The sequence below is a fragment of the Onychostoma macrolepis genome, chromosome 19 (genome assembly GCF_012432095.1).
Source record: "Onychostoma macrolepis isolate SWU-2019 chromosome 19, ASM1243209v1, whole genome shotgun sequence".
NCBI classification, from domain to species: Eukaryota; Metazoa; Chordata; class Actinopteri; order Cypriniformes; family Cyprinidae; genus Onychostoma; species Onychostoma macrolepis.
This window is the reverse complement of record NC_081173.1, coordinates 7875944-7899125: the sequence shown is the minus strand read 5'-3', so window position 1 is coordinate 7899125 and position 23182 is coordinate 7875944. Positions and strand designations below refer to the sequence as shown.

At 37.4% G+C, this 23182-nt stretch overlaps 1 protein-coding gene across 3 annotated transcripts in view; it reads right to left on the bottom strand.

Annotated features, from left to right (window-relative positions):
* npr1a (natriuretic peptide receptor 1a) overlaps positions 1 to 5158 on the bottom strand; it is a 104117-nt gene extending 98959 nt beyond the window's left edge. For 2 of the 3 annotated variants that reach the window (XM_058754115.1, XM_058754117.1), the window contains exons 1-2: positions 4557 to 5158; positions 2829 to 3605 (exon numbers count right to left, since the gene is read on the bottom strand). In XM_058754115.1, coding sequence (XP_058610098.1) covers positions 2829 to 3576 — 748 coding nt within the window. In that variant the 5' untranslated portion in view covers positions 3577 to 3605; positions 4557 to 5158. The remainder of the gene's footprint in view (positions 1 to 2828; positions 3606 to 4556) is intronic. The other variant, XM_058754116.1, reaches the window with a different exon arrangement.
* Between the last annotated feature and the right edge of the window lie 18024 nt (positions 5159 to 23182).

The following is a 23182-nucleotide window of genomic DNA, read 5'->3' as shown; positions in this document are numbered from 1 at the left end:
GAAATCAAATTTATGAAAACTTGAATATACCTTGAATCTAAGTACAGTAACCTTAACTCGATTTTTCGGAGACAATAAGTCTGCAAGATTTTTTAAATTAACGTTAACAAATTGCGATTTACAGTGTATGATAAAGATTATCATATCTTTATTAACAAATGCAAAACACAATTCACAGATATAATTGTGCATGAGAAGTTTTGAATGTTTAAAATCGATCAGTTTATTACTGAATCGGCTAAATATGTGCAACCTATCTTTAGCATGAATATCAATGAGACCAATCTGGCTCTCTATTAGCTTTTTATTTATTTATTTTGTATTCTGCGGCAGAAACTGGCTTCCTTATATTTTCCCCTACTGTGACTTCTGTAAAAAAAAAAATACATACTTCCTTTAAACATCATGGTCATGACACACAACACTGGCTGGTGGTTTTCTTTAAGATGTAAAATCTCCATTCAGCCTTTTTGTCCTTGGCTGTGACACTTATCTGAAAGCTCAAGTGTATGTTTGATTGTTGTGTAAATGCACCTTTTGAATGATATAAATATGCACAACAGATCCTATACAGATGCATTGAGTGTGCCACCTTTAGACTGTTGTACCCATCACTTATCCATAATGCTTTGTCCTACATGTGCTTTTTAAAAAATAATTAACAATAACTAAAAATTCTTATGGATCAATTCTGAATCACGACGCATAAGTGAATCAATTTTGTTCCATTAACTACAAAAAACAGCAGAATAAGAGCGAGGGGACAAACACTCATCTATTCTCTCAGCTCTTTAACTCTCTGCATCTATCAATCTCCACCTGTCTGCCAGTTCTTTTTATTCTGTCTCTGAAGAGGAGACGACCTTGACTCTTATGTCTCCTGGTGTGTGAAGCCAACAGTGAGCCAGTCATTTTCTCAAAATTATTCTGTTTGTACTCTTTCCCCTCTCGACATTTCAGTATTTCTCTGTCTCTCCCTTTGTGTCTCTCTCCAATTTTCATATTCTCAGGATTTTATTACCCATACAAACTTTTATGAAATGCTCAGTTGTTTCTGTCAGACCCTGGGAATAGGGGCATGGGGACGAGGTAGAGTGCTCTTGCATCTCTTCTGAGTTAATTGTTTCCAGCTGTGCTTGCGTGAACTCATTTCTCAGCCTCAGGCACAGATGAGCTCGAGGGGCTTCTCCTTCCTGTTTCTATTCACCTATGCGGGACCTGTGGCAGCTCACAGACAGACCTGAGTAATAAATCCGCACTTAATAAAAGTCTATAGGCTCTTGTTATAAACCTGTCAGTCACATTTCTGTCAATATTTGCATTAGCAGTCAAATTTAATGTTCTTCTTCTTTTCTTATCTAAGTACACATTGCTATAGGATGTAATAGGTGTACTTTTGTAATTGTAATTTGTCATATTCAACCGCTGAAATATTCAATGAATGCAGCTGAATTCGATTGAGAAAACTGTCAAATTCAAGCATTTATGTGCTTAAATTCTTTCCTATTGATCACATTACTTTAGGTCTGCACCACCCTTTCCAATCCTATTGAAATTTGATTCAGATCTATTGATTGAGGTGTTTACATGAAGGATTTTCAATCCAACTGAGATATCAATTCCATTACTAATGAATTATTTGGTTGCATGTAAACTTAGCTAATGTTTAAGACTGACAACCATATTCAATTTTTATACCAGGAGTGACTCTCAAATCATCCTGTATATTTAAAGGGTGACAAGAATGGATCAAATATCGTCTGCATAGACAGGCATCAGAGACAATCCTCTTCTCTAGCTCATGAATAATGCATGTAACCACGGAGAAAGAAAACCATATAACTGTAGCAAATAACAAAACTCATTGTCTTCACGGATTTGATTCTTATTCTCAACTGTTTGGCATATTTGGTTCCCTTTCCAAACTCCCCAGCCTGACAATATTTTTTTACATTTTTCATAACCTGAGAGAGGTTTATAGCACTCACATTAGTGACAGGCAGGAATGATATAGCCACGCTTATGTAACATGTACTGCATATCAATGATGTGACGATAGCAGATCTATTCATACACATATTAACTGAACTTCCTCTCAAAAATCAGCTGTGACTTTATATTTCAAGTATTGAGCCTGATCATAATTCAAGTTTCTTTCATAATCAAACACAACCATACCCTTGTGAAAAAAACGCTTTATCATACTTTTAAAAACAGTACTTATTATGGAAATAACTTTAAAAGAATAAACTGAGTGTAATGTTTTTAGACACTTAACTGTACGTTATAAATAAAACAATTATTATAGTGTAAATTTATTTTACATGCAATTAAGTCAACTTAATGTATGTTAGTCAATACATCAAAATAAGTGTACTTTTTTAAAGCATGACAAAAGTTCATTAATTTCATATTACTACAAAGTGCACGAAAGTGTACTCTCTTTAAGTGGCATTTTACTTCAATAATACTATATTATAATAAATAATAAGTAAATATTTATACAAAAATATACTTTTAAGGTTCAAAGTACACTCCAAGTGCGAATTCAGTACAATTAAGCACACTTCTTTTTCACAAGGGTATGTATCGTTCTAAATGGGATTGGCAGCTGTATTACGCTGCTGCGTGAACATAGTGGAATGTGCTACAATAAATGACAACACGTAACAAGTCCAAGCCAAAAAAAAATTAGATGAGCTTCTTCAAACCAGTGACAGCCAGACAATGTGAGCAAGAGCTTTTTCATTTGACAAATGTGACATCTAACATCAGCCTGCCATTAGTACTTGACATCGTCTTCCCACCCCACCGCGTGTCACACTTACCACGGGCTTTCTGGCTGATGTCCCGGAGAAGCACTTCATAACGGACGGGTTCATCATTCTCATTAAACACCATGTCATCTGCCGTGATGTTGTCCTCGCGCATCTGTGTGTACGGCCCCTCCACGGCAAAGTAGCACGGCCGGTCGTCGTTCTTATTATCGTTAAACATGAGTAGGGCGTGTTTGTACCACCCAAAATGCCGGTGCATCCTGACCACAAACTCACCCAGCTTCTTGTGTGTGGGGCCGATGTTGGTGATGGATGAGTACAAATTGAAACCTAACGCTCTCGCTCCACCCGTGATCATCGGAACCTCCCAATGTGTGGTGAAACGGGCCACCGGTGAGGACGAGTAGTCACATCCCGGCCCAATGAAAGCCCAGGGGTTATATGAGAACTTCAGGTCCACGGCCACGAGAGGAGCCACTGAATCAGAACACACTCCTTCCTTGTTTTCGCTGCTGTTGAAAACAAGTTGTAGATGGTAGCCTGGCAGCAGGTTGGGGTCAGAGTTCACCTTGTCCAGGGCCCAGTGCAAGGCAGGGCCGACCCGGGGCCATGCCCAGGGGTACTCAGTGTTGTGTAGAGGCAGGATGACTGCCAGGGTGATGTTCTGTTGAGGTGGATGGGGACTGAGAGACTGAGGCTGGTTTTGAGCGAGGGGCTCCAGTTCAACCACTCCAAACGACACACCGCTCAGCAGAACTAGAAGAGTGAGCCTCAGCGGCCCCATCTGGAACACTTTCATTCTCAAAATGGATGGGAAGAACTAAGACTCTGAAAACATCAAGACAGAGACACACTTGAGACATACTTTCAGCACAACTGAAAATGTCCATCATTCACAAAGTTAGTTGCTGACAGAAATTAAACGAGAAAATTGTGTACAACTAAAAACATCTACAACAATAAGCAGAGGTTCTTCAGTGGAAAAATATTATTCTAATAAGGTTCTTCACACTAAGAAAAAAAAATGCTTATCTTAAAAACTGTTTCATGAAAGGTTCTTTGGGAAACCCATAATGGTTCTTTAATGGCTTTGCTATGGGGGCATATATTTTAGGAGTACATGTATCAATATAGCCTATATATACAGTATATATTTGATAACACTTTAGTACACTTTAGCATACCAATTCTCACTATTAACTAGTTGCTTATTAGCATGCCAATTATTGACATTATAAACATATTGTCTGTTTATTAGTATTTATAAAGCACGTATTCTGCATGACCATATTCTACATCCCTAATCCTATCGAATACATAAACTTAACTACCTTACTAACTATTAATAAGCAGCAAATTAGAAGTTTACTGAGGCAAAAATCGTAATTAATCGTTTGATAATAGAGAGAATTTGACTTTAAAATAAAGTGTGACCATATATATTTTTATAATTGAGTAGACTCGGTGTGTAATGTTATACGACGCGTTCTGGCGTTCAACGACATCTGGACGGAGCGCGAACGAATGAAACTGAAACAGGGGGTCTGGAGACGCGTTTCTAAAAGTTAAACTTAACTATTTTCATTTTACACGTCTTAAAACGCAAAGCTGGAAAAAAAAAAAACTTTGAACTTCTTAAACGTGACGCAAGTACAGACCAACGGCTTAGTCGACGCAAGAGCGCGCCCTCACTTCTCATCCTAATATATTAAAACACACTTTTAATATAAAACATCATTTAAGTCAAAAACAGTAAAAATAGTTCAATTAATATTTTACCACAGATCAGGTCGTCATTTGGTGTCATCATAATCCCTCTGCAGCCTTCCTCTGTAAATTAAAATCAGTGTCTCGTGAATGCTGCGGCAAAATTCCTGTTCTCCCAGATAAAACACGTTGATTTTTACAGCTCAAACCTACTCATCCAACTTACAGGAGTGAAACTTTAGTATCTTGACCCTCTCCACAGAAACCAGCATGATTTCTCAAGCTCCCCTCTTTCTCCGAATGTGCTGAGGAAACGGGATTCGAAAAGAGGAAATATTTCCCTTTCCTGGTGCGCATGTGAATTTCTTGGAAACTTTGTTAATGAGTATTGAGGCTTCTTTAGTTAAAAACTGTTGAACATGTCCTCTTCTCCTTGCTCTTGTCCCGACTGGAGATGATGGGCAAATCTCAGCGGGTGTAGTAGATTTGATTCAGTATGCGCGCGATGTCACAACAAAAAGTGAAGTCAAAGTAAAAACCACGTTCACGTTTGCATCTACAAAACTCGACTTTTTTATTTGACTAAATAAAATGAAAGGTGCGGGTCTATGTTTGAAGGCTGTTCTCCCCTCAAGCTCATCCAATGAGTGTTGGATCAGTCAAAGCGACGTGAAGCTCAGGAGGAGAGGACTGAGAGAGGCAATGACACAGTGTGCTAGTCTAAGTGCAGGCGGGAGAGGAGGAGGAGGAGGAGGAGGAGGAGAAAGAGAGAGAGATGTAGAAAGAATGTTTACAGCACTGTTGCGCAGCCATGTGGCATCATCACCGCATTCTGTCATGAGAACCTCATATAGATAGATAGATAGATAGAACAATTGATTGAAAGAGTGATCAATTTATAGACAGAGTAGTTGATCAAAGAACAACTGACAGAACAGCTGACTAAAAGAGAATGATCAATAGACAGAATGACAAAATGATAGATAGATAGATAGATAGATAGATAGATAGAACAATTGATTGAAAGAGTGATCAATTCATAGACAGAGTAGTTGATCAAAGAACAACTGACAGAACAGCTGACTGAAAGAGAATGATCAATAGACAGAATGACAAAATGATAGATAGATAGATAGATAGATAGATAGATAGATAGATAGATAGATAGATAGATAGATAGATAGATAGATAGATAGATAGTCAATAAAAATAACGATCGATTGGCAGAACAGCTGAACGAAAGATAGAACAATTGAAAGAGAGCAATCAATAGACAGAGTGATATACTGATAGAATGATAGATACACAGACAGACACCGAACAACTGAAATATAGAACGATTGATAGATCAATTAATAGTTAGAACATTAAATCTACAGAATGACAGATAAATAGATAGAATATTAGATAGATTGATAGCTGACTGAACTATAGAATAGACATAACTAATATTTTTTATAACAAAAATAGATATACAGACAGATAAGATAGATAGATAGATAGATAGATAGATAGACAAATAGATCAAACGATAGAAAATTCATTCTTAATTTTTTAAATGTATTTCTGTTTTTAAAAACTTACAATTTAGTAGGCCTATTAAGTTACCCCAGTATTTAATTTATGGTTACAGCCATATATTTTTTATGGTCATATATTGTGTGTGTGAGCGTGCATTTTAAATGAGTACTGATTGATAAGGACATTTGTGGCTCTGTGATTGTGAAGGAATCATTTGTTTAGGAATTACATTGCTGCTAGACATATGTTTATTGTAGCTACAAGATGACTGTGCCCTACACAGGATGAGAAGACACTTTATCATTGTGTAACAATGACTTGACCTCTTGCATGGGAATACACAGGAAAAACAGTTTGCTGGATAGATGAGAAAGCAGGACTTGTCGTGTTGTCCCTGCCACTGTGCGAGTGTTTGGTGTGAGGCGAGGTGAGGTGGGGTCCCTCTCGACCTCCGGCATTTTAATCACATGCCTTTCTTCCTCCTCATTGTTCCAGCTTTTTCGCCCACTTCCTCCCAATTAAAACAGTCTATTTTTGTGCAGTCCGTTTCGCTTTTATTGGCTTCTGCTCCGTCCTCTCCTCCGCTCTGTTCTGTTCTCCGTTCGGCCTTCTGCGGGAGCGTCTCATCTTGCGCGTCCTCAGCAGCACTCACCCTGACAAACAACTTCCAGATCAATAAAGCACAGGGAGGACTTCAGCCGCTGGCTTCCCGTACGCAGAGTGTGCCTGGAAAGACATGCTGCGCTCCAGGCCAGCACCTCCCAGTTATGGCTGGTCGTAAATAAGAAGCGTAGGGGAGGGCTGGACAGCTGATAAATTGTGAACCACTTTCTCTTTCCCCGCCTCCAGGAGGGCCGATGTGTTACTTTCAAACTTCTGCCACCGTCCTTGTGACCCAGCTGACCCAATGCCCTTCCATTCATTCCCTGATTGCCCATGCTGCTTATCCGGACCCCCCTCGCACCTTTGACCTCATCCGGTCAACCACACACATACCAGTGGCTACAGTTTCCAAAACAGGATATGTTGCACCCTTACTCATTCTGTCACTCGCTCTTTCTCTGACAATGCTCGATTACTACCATGTTACTCTTGTTATTTCTGCAGTATGTAGTACAGTCAAACCAAAAATTATTCAGACACCACATGTAGTTTTTGATAATTTTTTTTACTAGTGGGTGCAAGACAGTATAGTTAATTTATGTAAGTGAGGATAGCAAAATAAAGTAAACTGTGACATATTATACCCAAAAAATTCTTCATACAGTAGACTAAGTATGTAGTAAGTAAAGTAATTCAACCTAATTCATTACATACCTTTCTATCAAAGTTATCTGACATTAACAAGATGAATTTTTTCTGACACAGTTTAACTGTGTTCTTGTCATATTTTATTACCATTTTCTAAACTATAGCGAATAAACTGTGATAACGTGAGAAATGTGAAAGGTGTCTGAATAAATTTTGGTTTGACTGTATGCATCCTGTATGCAGTAAAATTACTTTCCTTTATGCATGAAATACATGTGCTCACTAATAAAATGTATAGGACATCAGAGCACACTTCTTTCACAAAGGAACTGGAAGTTGCATCGTCAGAAAAAAATGTAAAAAAGTTGACGTCACTTATAAAATCATAGTAAATGTATCATGTACCATCTCTTGAGGGGTGAAAAACTTCAGAAAATTACACATCTAAAGATATTTAAGTGAGAGTTTTGGGTAAAATAATGAAGTATTTTCTGTATGATTAAATTTTTTTCCATGTAAATCACATATTGGCTTGTATAACATCAAATAATAATATTTTGCATTACAAATAACAATAGCATGACATAACTAATATTTGTTATAAAATAGATGAACGGATAGTTAAATAGATAGATAGATAGATAGATAGATCTCCACAAATTACAAAGGTGACCATTTTCGCTTTTAAATCAGTCATTTTCGCCTAAAAGATGACCAACTTGCATCTCTTTTTTAAAAATGTTTATGCATAATGCATTGCCTTTCACATACTACACTTAAAAACTAGTAGGCATGCAGTATATAGTGCACAGTACACAGTAAGTCGTTTAGAACACAGCCTCTCTCTTGTTAGCATTTGCAGGGTTGTTATTACGGGTAACCTCCTCTCATCTCTTCCCTCTCCTCCCTCTCTCCTATGTTCTTCTGTATTACTCACTCAAACTTAGAGTTCAACCTCCAATAAATCCTCCACATTCAAAGTTCTCTTCTCAGTTATAACCAAACACAAGTGAGCTTTACCAGTGATGTATGAAATCACTATATGGTAAAAACGGAACAGCCTACACACATTCCTGTGCGTGCAAAAATACGCACAAACTGTTCTTGCTTGTTTTGTTTTGGTCTGGATTCTTCATGGCCTAATGAAACTGCTTCCTCCCTCTTTGTTTCCAGGATGTTTGATGTTTGGAGTGATCTCTCATCCTTTTTTGTGGTCTTTCGTCACTGGCCTTTAAACCTCAAGATGCAATGAGAAGAGGTCTGGAATCACGGTGCAGAAATGAACAAGGAGGACATGCCTTTGTGTCAAGTGTCTTGATCTTAATAGCTGTGTAAAGATTTCATTTGCATCTCATCTCTTGTCTGGATCGAGAAGTGGCCTGATGCTTTACCTCAGCACGGATAAGTCAGCCCCATAATGACGCTTTGCATCTGCTCAGCAGTGACTTCCTGCGTGTGTACGTGGGAGGAAACTCTCGACTCCCTCTCCCTTTTCCTAGCTCTCTTTCTTGCTCTGTTTCCCCTCAAAGCACCTTTACCAGGTCGCTTTATTGAAAAACACAATGATTTTTCTGTGGATTAACATCCTTTCTGATCCTCCAGCTGTTTTACACTACAGATCTGGCGTTTGGTTAGATAACCAACACTTTCACACATCCTTATGTTGTCGCTTTGGTAGGAGATCATTAGGCAGAAGTGGTGCAAGTGTACTTTGGGAAGAGATGTCAGCAGCTTTTGGTATAGTCTGAATCACAGTACATATACAAAAATAACCTGTGGCCTCTCTTACAGCACGAGTCCTACTCATACTCAAGTTTACCATGGCAACCAGTATCAGCCAGTTGCCTTGTTACAAACCAGAAGTGATCAGATTTGTAGATAAATTGTATAAAAATGCCTTACTGTCACACAATAATATTAATAAAAACAACAGCTACCACAAATGTAACCAGATAATTACATTTTCTGAAGGCACTTGCGTAATCTCTATGATATTCTGATCTCTAGGTGTACAGATCAATTTAAGTCTAAAAGTGCAGCCACATTTACCATTGCATGTTCAGGAATTTCACATAAGGGCATGCAAATTTTGCATCAGGTTCAAGTTTTTCATGTGAATTTGACACCCTGACCAAAAGAAGGCTGCTTGGTTTAAAAGTGATTTCTATGCGAGTAGTACTTTGTGGATCACTACACCATTGACAATGGACTTTTTTGCCGTAAAAAATGGCTAATGTGACTGTGCCTTAATTCAGTGGTTACTAATCCATACCCTGGAGTTCCTCCAACTCTGCACATTTTGTAAGTCTCTCTAATAAAACACGCTGATTCAACTCATCAGCTCATAAGTAGAGACCTCAAGACCTGAAATTGTTGTGCCAGTTGAAAGAGACATCTGAAGTAAGTATTGTTGGAGGTACTCCAGGACCAGGTGTGGAAACCACTGGCTTAGGGGATTTATTGTCCACCAGGCAAAAAACATAAGTCTGATTGCTTAAAAACTCTTCCAAATAAGCCACACAATATGAAGTATCAGCCACGTCCATAGCACACACTTTTATGGGTTTTATTAAATATTTTTGTGTATTATCTTGTAAAGAGTACCGTTTTAAATATGGCAAAAGGTTGATTATAATAATGTTCCTGGAATAAAAAGATCAAGTACAGTCTGAATGATAAATGTGAGATTTTAAATACAGATCAGACTTCTACTGTCTTCACTTTAGACTTAATTTTCAGAATTTCTTGTCATTTTACTTCAGGAAACCGTGATTTAATTGATTCAAGTTGAAAAGAGAATTAATAAATTGTGGCTGTGTCTTCAGAACATCCACTTAATCTGATATGAGTTAACTACATGATCATGTGACAGATAACCTTGCTCAAACCCAATTTGGATAAAGAACATGAACAAAGCCAAAGCATGAATTTCTGCGAAACAAAAGCCACCATTGAATATCAAGTTTGTTAAGGACATGGTCACCAATTGCTAGGCTCAAGTTTTAAAAGGTGTAAACCAACTGATAGTGATTCAGAGAATCAGCTCCATTGTGCTGTTTATAACCTCAATGACCCACAAGCCTTCTCTATTAGTGAAAATACCGGAAGGGAAGTAAAATATAGCCTTTCCTTATCAGGGAAAATGCCTGACTACTATTTTACCATCATTTTATCAGCCCTGAGGAGCTGCTGGATATGGGTGGTCATCATCCATGCAACTGTTAGCTGATGTCAAACATTATCCTGGAAATCTTTGCTCTGCACACCTGCATGAGGCACACTACAAGAACAGTGTCATAGCTCTTGTAACCACAAAGTCAAGCACAATTCATCTCTGGATTTACCCAGTTGTATGCAATTCATCTTTATTTACTGGGACTATAGATAAATCATAAAAGACTAATAATGTTGAAAAGTGAATAACATTTCAAAATGCATCAAAGCACAATACATCATCCTCATGCAGCTTGATTTTTGTAGATATGCAGACACATACGGGTGCATCTCAATAAATTAGAATGTCGTGGAAAAGTTCATTTACTTCAGTAATTCAACTTAAATTGTGAAACTCATGTGTTAAATAAATTCAGTGCACACAGGCTGAAGTAATTTAAGTCTTTGGTTCTTTTAATTGTGATGATTTTGGCTCACATTTAACAAAAACCCACCAATTCACTATCTCAAAAAATTAGAATATGATGCCATGCCAATCAGCTAATCAACTCAAAACACCTGCAAAGGTTTCCTGAGCCTTCAAAATGGTCTCTCAGTTTGGTTCACTAGGCTACACAATCATGGGGAAGACTGCTGATCTGGCAGTTGTCCAGAAGACAATCATTGACACCCTTCACAAGGAGGGTAAGCCACAAACATTCATTGCCAAAGAAGCTCGCTGTTCACAGAGTGCTGTATCCAAGCATGTTAACAGAAAGTTGAGTGGAAGGAAAAAGTGTGGAAGAAAAAGATGCACAAGCTCCTGCAGAGTTTAACTCTAACCAAAATTGAACACCTGGACAAGCTAATCAAGGTCTTCGAGATTACTAGAAACTTCCAGGCAGGTGTGTTGAAGCTAAACTCTGCAGGAAAGTGGCCCTCCAGGAGCAGCCCCTTGCTTTAGGGGGCTCTGTATAAACCAACCAATCTGCGGCAACATCTAAAATCAAAGCAGTCTGCCACCAAAAATTCTTTTGAAAATAAGCCGAAGGAGAATGATAGCTGTAAAACCTCAGAAAAAGTAATGGCTAGCAATCAGGGAGGATGCAATTTTACCTGCGGACACAACTATGGTCAGTGTTATGCTGGCAAAGAAAGCAGTTATGCAACTCTATTTGATTCCTCAGTTCAATAATACAGTTTAGCATAGAACAGATGGCATGGCAGAAAATGTGTTAATTCTTTAGGTCTGACCATGATGGCAAACTCAAGGAAGACTTTTTTATTTTTATTTTTTTCAAACCTTCTAACAACTAATATAACCGTTCTGGTTTCCAAAAAAGATGGGGCTCTAGCATTGGTCCCAAATGTCTGTGTTGGATAAAGCTGTCACAAAGATTAACTATATCAAATTTCACCTTTACAAACACTCCTGTTTTCATCATTCAAGGATGTGAACAATACCAGCTTCCATTACACATAGAAATGCAGAAAGTTTACACTCATCTGTTTCATTTGCATGATGATATGAGAACATTTTTCATGGATTTATAGTTCAACCTTGTAGACCAACTCTATGATTTCAGTTGGCTCACCAAGTCTGCCTACTTGGCTGACATTTTCAGGTACTTAAATGGTCTGGCCACCAAGTCAAAGGCCAACAATAACTCCTTTAAAATTGTCTGAAGTTTGGCCAAAATGTAGTAGCAGCTTCTAACTTCTTTATCAGAACTGGAAAAAGTCAGCTGCAGAACTTCTTCCCTGTCTGTATCCCTGCACAGCAGGATACAGAATCCCTTTGCTTGCTACAGTGATGGTATCATTGTGGGTATCAGTTCCAGATAACCATAGCTTTACGAAATCCTCCGATATGAGGGTAAAAGCAGCCTTTGTGAAATGTTTAGGTGGTTGCTAGAGTGACGTCTCCATCTGGCAAAAAAAACAGACTTCTGCTCATTTATAAGTAACTTTCAGTTCCACTCTGCCTGTCCTTGCTATTTGCCAACCCTACCTTCAGACATCATTATTCCACAAGAAGCACCATGACAGAAAAAGGCAGTGGAAAAAGCTCAGCTACTCATTTGTGGAACTTGAACTTAACTCCTTTTTTATGTGAAGACTCATTCACTCCACTCAGTCTAGAACTATATTATATAATAAAAACTTAATTAAAAATACAACTTTTTTGAAACCAAAACTGTGATATTTATTGTCTTTGACTATGAAAATACACTGATCAAAAAAATTAAGGGAACACTTAAATCTTTACTCATGTACATGCACTCCTAACAACGTCACTGCATGCTCATGATGATATAACGGATGGTGTCCTCGGGATCTCCTGCCAGACCTGAATCAACGCATCAGTAAGCTCTCGGACAGTCTGTGGTGCTGATTGCCAGCTTCGAATACTGATACATAATGTCCCAGAATTTCTCATTTGGATTGAGGTCTGAGGAGCATGAGGGCCAGTTAAGAGCATCAATGCTTTCGTCATCCAGAAACTGCCTAAACACTCCGGCCTACATGAGGCCGGTCATTGTCATGCACCGGGAGGAGCCCAAGCCCCACTGCACCAGCAAGTGGTCTGACAATGGCTCTGAGGATTTCATCCCGGTACTTAAAAGCATTTCCTCCCAGACCAGGGCATCACTGATCTCCTGGACAGTCTGAGGTGCAACCTGGCCGTGTCGGATGGACCAAAACATAATGTCCCAGAAGTGTTCTATTGGATTTAGGTCAGGCGAGCATGGGGGGCATTCAATGATATCAATTTCTTCATCCTCCAGGAACTGCCTGCATACTCTCGCCACTATGAGGTCAGGCATTGTCGTGCACCAGGAGGAACCCAGAACCCATTGCACCAGCGTAGTGTCTGACAATGGGTCCAAGGATTTCATCCCGATACCTAATGGCAGTCAGGGTGCCACTGTCTAGCTTGTAGAGGTCTGTGCGTCTCTCCATGGATATGCCTCCCAATACCATCACTGACCCACCACCAAACGGGTCATGCTGAACGATGTTACACGCAGCATAATGTTCTCCACGGCTTCTCCAGACCCTTTCACATCTGTCACATGTGCTCAGGGTGAACCTGCTCTCATCTGTGAAAAGCACAGGGCACCAGTGGCAGACCTGCCAATTCTGGTGTTCAATAGCAAATGCCAATCGAGCTCCACGGTGCCGGGCAGTGAGCACAGGGCCCACTAGAGGACGTCGGGCCCTTAGGCCACCCTCATGAAGTCTGTTTCTGATTGTTTGGTCAGAGACATTCACACCAGTGGCCTGCTGGAGGTCATTTTGTAGGGCTCTGGTAGTGCTCATCCTGTTCCTCCTTGTACAAAGGAGCAGATACTGGTCCTGCTAATGGTTTAAGGACCTTCTACGGCCCTGTCCAGCTCTCCTGTAACTGCCTGTCTTCTGGAATCTCCTCCTTGCTCTTGAGACTGTGCTGGGAGACACAGCAATTTTTTAGCTGGTGAAAATACTAGTGTTCTAATAACTTTGGCCACCACTGTGTGTATGTATATGTATATGCATATATATATATATATATGAGCCTGTCCTCCAACAAAAAACGACCCTATAGGTCGTTTGTGCAAGCCCCTATTACGACCTATATTTACGTTTTAAAGTTAAGCGCCCTCTAGCGCGCGTAAAAATAATGACAGTCTCGTGTTGCATCTGTCATCATGAAATGACGTATGACTGTCATTACCAATCAAAATGCCTGTTTATTTAAATGCAATGTCTGGACTTTTTTTACACCGATCTCACAGTATTCCTACATATTTTACTAGGTGGCTAATTCCTACGAATGACCACAGCTAACCCTACCCCTAAACCTACCCCTTACAGGAATCATGCAAAATCATGATTTTTAGTGCACATTTTATGAGCGCGTGCGTTCTCTGGATCGAACCCATGATCGCATGATCACGTAATTACATATCGTCGTATAACGCAATGCTCTACCAACCGAGCTACACAAACCCGAACTTTAACGCAGATAAAAGAGTACAAAACATTAATATGAAAATGTCCTGTTGCCGATAGGGGTGCAATTGTAGTATACGCTCTGATGGGTCGTATTCCAGGGATTTGGACAAATGACCTACACAGGCGTATTGGTTGGAGGACAGGTTGGAGCATATTAGTGCTGGGCAAGGATTCAAATTTTTAATCGCAATTAATCGCATGATTTTCTGCGCGGAACTTCTGATATGTGTAGCATGATTGTGTATATTGTGAGAGGGCCGTGTGTCACTGCCTCCCAAACGACTCAAAATAATTAACCACAAAGAGCGCGTCTCTGCTGTCTTCACATGCTATCGGAAACTTCCTGTTCCCTACTTATGAAGTCGTGATCACAAGCACTTTGCATTCTTTTCTGTTAAAAATAACAGTGAACAGTGGTTTGTGAATGTTGATTCTTAGCCTAAGTAATTATATCGGGAGCGTTCATGTGAGCGCTGCTGCAGTCTTAGGCCCACCCCAAATGCTCTCATTGGTTGAGATCAGAGGTGGACAGTAACGAAGTAAATTTACTTGAGTATTGTACTTAAGTACACTTTTTGAGTACTTTACTTGAGTATTATTTTTTCTGGAAACTTGCGACTTTAACTTAACTACATTTGAAAGACAAATATCGTACTTTTTACTCAACTACATTTATATAAAGGTCCCAAAGTAGAAAGTCGTTATATGTAGCAGTTTTTTACAGTGTGTGCATTTTCATATTCACTGAACCCTTTTTCTGCAAAAATCCGGCCTACGATCTGCCAGGACCTTCCTGTGTTGCCAAGTCTTACAGTATTTCTAAGCCTGCAGTTTTCCGCCTAGCTTTGAATGTAATTTTTTTACACAAATCTGGCAACCTCGGGATCTTCCCCACTAAACTATTGTAAATGTCCGCGCTACTGCACAGCTAAAAGCGCTCTAAAAAGGCATGTGTTAACTCTTTAAAGCCCTTTGGAAAATTAACCATGTTTTTACTATAGTAACCATAACTATGGTATTTGCAGTAAAATCACAGTATCCACAAATTTACTATTATCTCACTATAGTAACCATACTTATGCTATTTGTAGTAAAACTTCAGTAACCACAAATTTACCATAGTTTCATTGTAACTATAGTTTATTTTTTGTTTAATTTATATACTTCCCTGACCAGTTTTTAGCAGCAGTTTACCAGGCAAACTGCTGCTAAAAACTGGTCGGGGAAGTATATAAATCTGAACATTACTGTCAAAACACTGCACATAAATACATATATTTTTTTGCAAACAAATGATCAAAAAGTAGGCTAAATGAAAACTTTAGAATCTAAACTGGGAATCAATAAGAATTGAAATCAGTAAGCAGAATCAGAATCATAATGGATAAAATTCAAACAATGCCCAACCCTAGCCACATGCTGTGAAGTTCACTGATTTCTGAGCATTTTATGAACACTGATCAGTTGATGGCAAAATTAAAAAAGACGGTTCTTTGGCGCAACCTGCACACCCATGGCCATACTGAGAGAGCATACACTCTCTGAAATAAAGGTACAAAAGCTGTCACTGGGGCGGTACCTTTTCAAAAGGTACATGTTTGTACCTAAAGGGTCCATTTTGGTACTTTAAAGGTACATATTAGTACATAAAGTGTACATATTTGAACCTAATAGGCACAAAAGTGTACCTTTTGAAAAGGTACCGCCCCAGTGACAGCTTTTGTACCTTTATTTCTGAGAGTGTATGTTCCAGTTTTCTGAAAATACTAAAGATTTGTTTTCTTTTCAGTATTTGCTTTGCTTGCATAAAATGAACCATATCATAGTCTTCAATATCATTTTGAAAAAGAACTTTGAACTCATTTTAATACTTGTTTAAAAGTTACAATGTAGTTGTAGGAGTGTTAAATTAAAAAAAAAATAAAGATGATTACATTCATTCAGTTGTTCCATTTCAATAGGTTTTGTAACATAAAAGCTCTTAATTCCAAAGATAATACAAGCTAATCAGTGTATTCAGTAGGTTGCATTAGTAGCATAAGGTATTGTAAGTATACAACAATGAGACAATAAACAATGCATTTACTTTTTACTTTTGATACTTAAGTACTTTTAAAAACATGTACTTCCGTACTTTTACTTAAGTAAAAATCTGTCTTTACAACTTTCACTTGTAGTGGAGTAGTATTTGACCAGCAGTATCTGTACTTTCACTCAAGTAATGAAGTTGTGTACTTTGTCCGCCTCTGGTTGAGATGCGTGATGACACCCATCCCAAGCCAGTACTGATCAACATCACACCCCTCCTGTGACCCATGGTTTGTCTGTATGTGAATTCAGCGCCAGTGAGCAACGGGCTTTCATAATAATAATAATAATAAAAACTCAAAATAATTGTCGGCGTTAATTAATTCATGCATTAACGCGATAATAACACATTAACTTGCCCAGCCCTAATATATATGACTATAAGCGACTTCTTGCAATCTTTTGACCTATATATATATATATATATATATATATATATATATATACTGTATATATCCCCCTCATATTGCCCCTTTTTACATTTGAGCCCCTGCGCCTGAGGAACTCTCTGCACGTCCCTGGTGGTAACTAAATACATTTTTAAATACAGATAGTATGTTAAAAGTGCATTTTAGTTCATATTCATGGTGTGCCAAAATAGCACAGTTGAGTACACTTAAGTTTATCTAAGAAGTACTAAAGAATCATTTTAGTATAAGTACAAAATTAGTATGCGAAAATAGAGCACTTTAAGTACATTATGGAAGTGTAGCCTACTTTTTAATCTTGGTATGCTATACAGATTTAGTATATGTGACAAAACCAGTCTTAAGAGTCAATTTTTCAAAATTGAGATTTATACATCACCTGAAAGCTGATGATGTATAAATAAGCTTTCCATTGATGTATGGTTTGTTAGGATCTGACAATATTTGGCTGAGATACAACTATTTGAAAATCTGTAATCCGAGGGTGCAAAAAAACAAAATATTGAGAAAATCGCCTTTAAAGTTGTCCAAATGAATTCTTAGCAATGCATATTAGCCTACTAATCAAAATGACGTTTTGATATATTTACAGTAGTAAATTTACAAAATATCTTCATGGAATATGATCTGTACTTAATATACTAATGATTTTTGGCATAAAGAGAAATCTATAATTTTGACCCATACAGTGTATTTTTGGCTATTATACAAATATACCCCAGCGACTTAAGACTGGTTTTGTGGTACAGGGTCACATATATGCTCTATATACACATAAAGCTCATTTATATTATACGTGCATGTGTTTTTTTCACTCTCTCAAAGTTGCTTAAAACAAAGTAAAACTGTTGACAGTCAGTTTGAAAGTCACACTTTCTCTTTGTTACCTTGTTACCCTTCAGAGTGATTTTATTAGCTTTCAGCCGATGGCAGTATATGTTTATTAGACAGCCTGACTAGACAACGCAGTACACACAGGCACGATGTAATTATTTGTTTACTCAGTGTGATTCCAAAAATGTGGTTCTAGTTAAGAGCCATCTGTCTTTGTGCTTGTATTTTGATTTAGATTTTATGCGGATTCATTTTTAAACCCCAAAATAATAAAAGCCTGTCCGTGCATATGAAAGGCTCTAGTTAGTGGTGGTTGCTAAGGCAAGCATTGTTATTATTATCCCTCATACTTAGAGAGAGGGATTTAAATAAATGTACCTGTAAGCACTGTTGTTGCTACAGTCATGATATCTCAAATCATACAGCTTGTTTGACAAGAGGTGTGCTATTACTTTTTTTGAACTTTTCTGGGTTGGATTTTTGCTTGGTGGATGATAAAAAGGGCAAAAATATCCCATATATCATATGTATACTGAAGGAGGATCTGAGTCATATATCTAGAGACCAGAATATCACAGAGACTTGGAGGTAGGCTCTTTGACTTGCAACCAGTCAGAACACCCTATAGCAGCCACATAGAAACCTATTAAAACCACATTTAGACACATTAGACATAGCATAGAAACACCCTAGAATCATTTCATAACACTTATTACAAGCAAAATGTAAAACATCTAGTCTTGAACATGCTATAGTCCAATTACACTCAAAACATGTGAGGCCAAGTACCATCCTATATGCATTATATGAGGCAAAGTACCTCATATAATGTGCATTATATGCATTTTACGTAAAATTACCTTGATTTGCCCTTTGCACATCTGTGGAAGAAAACACACATATGGCAGCACTACAGTAACATTTAAAAGTTTTGCAAGTCAATGCAAACACACTAGTAACAATAAATATATTTTTGAATTTTGTGTTCTATGTTAAAACTTCTCCCATATTTTCAGAAGATCTTGAACTGCTCTGTCTGGTGTCAATATACTGACCTCATGCACAAAATTAAATGCCAAACTTAAGTCGGGCCTGGACATGTGCTGGTTTAAGCAGGGGAACCTTCCGTGCCATGCATGATTTCAAACCATGACGTCTTAGTGTATTACCAACAGTAACCTTGGAAACGGTGGTCCCAGCTCTTTTCAGGTCATTGACCAGCTCCTCCCGTGTAGTTCTGGGCTGATTTCTCACCTTTCTTAGGATCATTGAGACCCCACGAGGTGAGATCTTGCATGGAGCCCCAGTCCGAGGAGATTGACAGTCATGTTTAGCTTCTTCCATTTTCTAATGATTGCTCCAACAGTGGACCTTTTTCACCAAGCTGCTTGGCAATTTCCCCGTAGCCCTTTCCAGCCTTGTGGAGGTGTACAATTTTGTCTCTAGTGTCTTTGGACAGCTCTTTGGTCTTGGCCATGTTAGTAGTTGGATTCTTACTGATTGTATGGGGTGGACAGGTGTCTTTATGCAGCTAACGACCTCAAACAGGTGCATCTAATTTAGGATAATAAATGGAGTGGAGGTGGACATTTTAAAGGCAGACTAACAGGTCTTTGAGGGTCAGAATTCTAGCTGATAGACAGGTGTTCAAATACTTATTTGCAGCTGTATCATACAAATAAATAGTTAAAAAATCATACATTGTGATTTCTGGATTTTTTTTTTTTAGATTATGTCTCTCACAGTGGACATGCACCTACGATGACAATTTCAGACCCCTCCATGATTTCTAAGTGGGAGAACTTGCAAAATAGCAGGGTGTTCAAATACTTATTTTCCTCACTGTATATATTAGGGCTTGGCATATATATATATATATATATATATATATATATATATATATATAGGCTATAGGGTGAATAGGGTAATCTGGGACATTTTTTGCAATTTTGACTTCTGCAATTTATTTCAATATCTATCTAACACAGTAGATCAACACTTCTCTGAAATCCATAAGATGTTTTCTAACCATACCAGAAGAAATGATGTAGATATTATGCCCAGAGGAGACATGCCACACCTATTAAGTGTTTTTGTGCCAGTATTCTGAATTTGATAATCTGGGACAGGTCACTTTGTAATCTGGGACATATGTAAATGTCTAATAATTAAATGTCATAATTAAATGCCATGGGTATTTTCATATTTTAGCTGACTAATGACTCTGTCTGTCTGTCTGTCTGTCTGTCTCTCTGTGTGTGTGTGTGTGCGTGCACGTTTTTGTGAAAAGTCAGGACATAGATTTGTATAATGACAAAGGTATGACATAGTTATTACAAGGTGAAGGTGACTTTTCAGGACATTGACCCATGTCCCCACTTTTCAAAACGCTTATAAATCATACAGAGTGAGGTTTTTTTGGGAAAGTTGAAATGCACAGTCTCCTGTAAGGGGTAGGTTTAGGTGTAGGATTGGTGTAGGGCAATAGCACATACAGTAAGTACAGTATAAAAACCATTACGCCTATGGGATGTCCCCACTTTTCACAAAAACGAACATGTGTGTGTGTGTGTTTGTGTGTGTGTGTGTGTGTGTGTGTGTGTGCGCGCGTGCGTGCGTTTGTGAACAGGACATTGTGAACTGGCCTGAGCGCAGTTTCCCAGATTCTGTCTCTGTAGCATCTCTCTAGCTAGCTGGTTTAGGTATTTATGTATGATATACACCGTTTACTATTTGATGAAACTATCATAGTTATTTAAGCCCAAGTGCCACCTACAGGCCTACTATATGAAGTGTAGGCTGGCGAAATGGTGACGTGAAAGGACTTTATTTTATTATATATAATATAAACATTTTTGATAATTATGCAGCATTATGAAAGTGTCTTATGCTCATCAAGCCTGCATTTATTTGATCAAAAATACAGAAAAAACTGTAGCCTAATATTGTGAAATATTATTACAATTTAAAAGAATGGTTTTATATTTTAATATACATTTATACTATTTTAATAAAATATTTATTTCTGTGATTCAAAGCTGAATTTTCAGCCTCATTACTCCATTCTTCAATGCATGGTCCTTCAGAAATCATTCTAATATGATGATTTATTATCAGTGTTGTTTCAGTTCAGTTGTGCTGCTTTATTATTATTATTATTATTATTATTATTATTATTATTATTATTATTATTATTATTTATTGGAACCTGTGATACTTTTTGGGGTTCATTGATAAATAAAAGAACAGCATTTATTCAAAATAGAGATGTTTTCTAACAATATCAATCTTTACTATGATTGTTTCTATCAATTTAACAAATCCTTGTTGAATAAAAAGTCATTTCTTTAAAAAATAAATAAATAAAAATACTGGCCTCAAGCTTTTGAACGGTAGTGTATATTGTTACAAAAGTTATATTTTAAATAAATGCTGTTCTTATTTAACTTTTCATTCATCTAAGAATCCTGAAAAAGTATCACGTTTTCAACATTGCTAATAAATCAACATTGCATAAAATACATTAAGTAAATAAAGTAAATTAATAAAGTATATTAAAATTTTGATCAAATAAATGCAGGCTTGATGACTATAAGCGACTTCTTGCAATCTTTTGACCTATATATATATATATATATATATATATATATATATATATATACTGTATATCCCCCTCATATTGCCCCTTTTTTACATTTGAGCCCCTGCGCCTGAGGAACTCTCTGCACGTCCCTGGTGGTAACTAAATACATTTTTAAATACAGATAGTATGTTAAAAGTGCATTTTAGTTCATATTCATGGTGTGCCAAAATAGCACAGTTGAGTACACTTAAGTTTATCTAAGAAGTACTAAAGAATCATTTTTAGTATAAGTACAAAATTAGTATGCGAAAATAGAGCACTTTAAGTACATTATGGAAGTGTAGCCTACTTTTTTAATCTTGGTATGCTATACAGATTTAGTATATGTGACAAAACCAGTCTTAAGAGTCAATTTTTCAAAATTGAGATTTATACATCACCTGAAAGCTGATGATGTATAAATAAGCTTTCCATTGATGTATGGTTTGTTAGGATCTGACAATATTTGGCTGAGATACAACTATTTGAAAATCTGTAATCCGAGGGTGCAAAAAAAACAAAATATTGAGAAAATCGCCTTTAAAGTTGTCCAAATGAATTCTTAGCAATGCATATTAGCCTACTAATCAAAAATGACGTTTTGATATATTTACAGTAGTAAATTTACAAAATATCTTCATGGAATATGATCTGTACTTAATATACTAATGATTTTTGGCATAAAAGAGAAATCTATAATTTTGACCCATACAGTGTATTTTTGGCTATTATACAAATATACCCCAGCGACTTAAGACTGGTTTTGTGGTCCAGGGTCACATATATGCTCTATATACACATAAAGCTCATTTATATTATACGTGCATGTGTTTTTTTCACTCTCTCAAAAGTTGCTTAAAACAAAGTAAAACTGTTGACAGTCAGTTTGAAAGTCACACTTTCTCTTTGTTACCTTGTTACCCTTCAGAGTGATTTTTATTAGCTTTCAGCCGATGGCAGTATATGTTTATTAGACAGACTGACTAGACAACGCAGTACACACAGGCACGATGTAATTATTTGTTTACTCAGTGTGATTCCAAAAATGTGGTTCTAGTTAAGAGCCATCTGTCTTTGTGCTTGTATTTTGATTTAGATTTTATGCGGATTCATTTTTAAACCCCAAAATAATAAAAGCCTGTCCGTGCATATGAAAGGCTCTAGTTAGTGGTGGTTGCTAAGGCAAGCATTGTTATTATTATCCCTCATACTTAGAGAGAGGGATTTAAATAAATGTACCTGTAAGCACTGTTGTTGCTACAGTCATGATATCTCAAATCATACAGCTTGTTTGACAAGAGGTGTGCTATTACTTTTTTTGAACTTTTCTGGGTTGGATTTTTGCTTGGTGGATGATAAAAAGGGCAAAAATATCCCATATATCATATGTATACTGAAGGAGGATCTGAGTCATATATCTAGAGACCAGAATATCACAGAGACTTGGAGGTAGGCTCTTTTGACTTGCAACCAGTCAGAACACCCTATAGCAGCCACATAGAAACCTATTAAAAACCACATTTAGACACATTAGACATAGCATAGAAACACCCTAGAATCATTTCATAACACTTATTACAAGCAAAATGTAAAACATCTAGTCTTGAACATGCTATAGTCCAATTACACTCAAAACATGTGAGGCCAAGTACCATCCTATATGCATTATATGAGGCAAAGTACCTCATATACTGTGCATTATATGCATTTTACGTAAAATTACCTTGATTTGCCCTTTGCACATCTGTGGAAGAAAAACACACATATGGCAGCACTACAGTAACATTTAAAAGTTTTGCAAG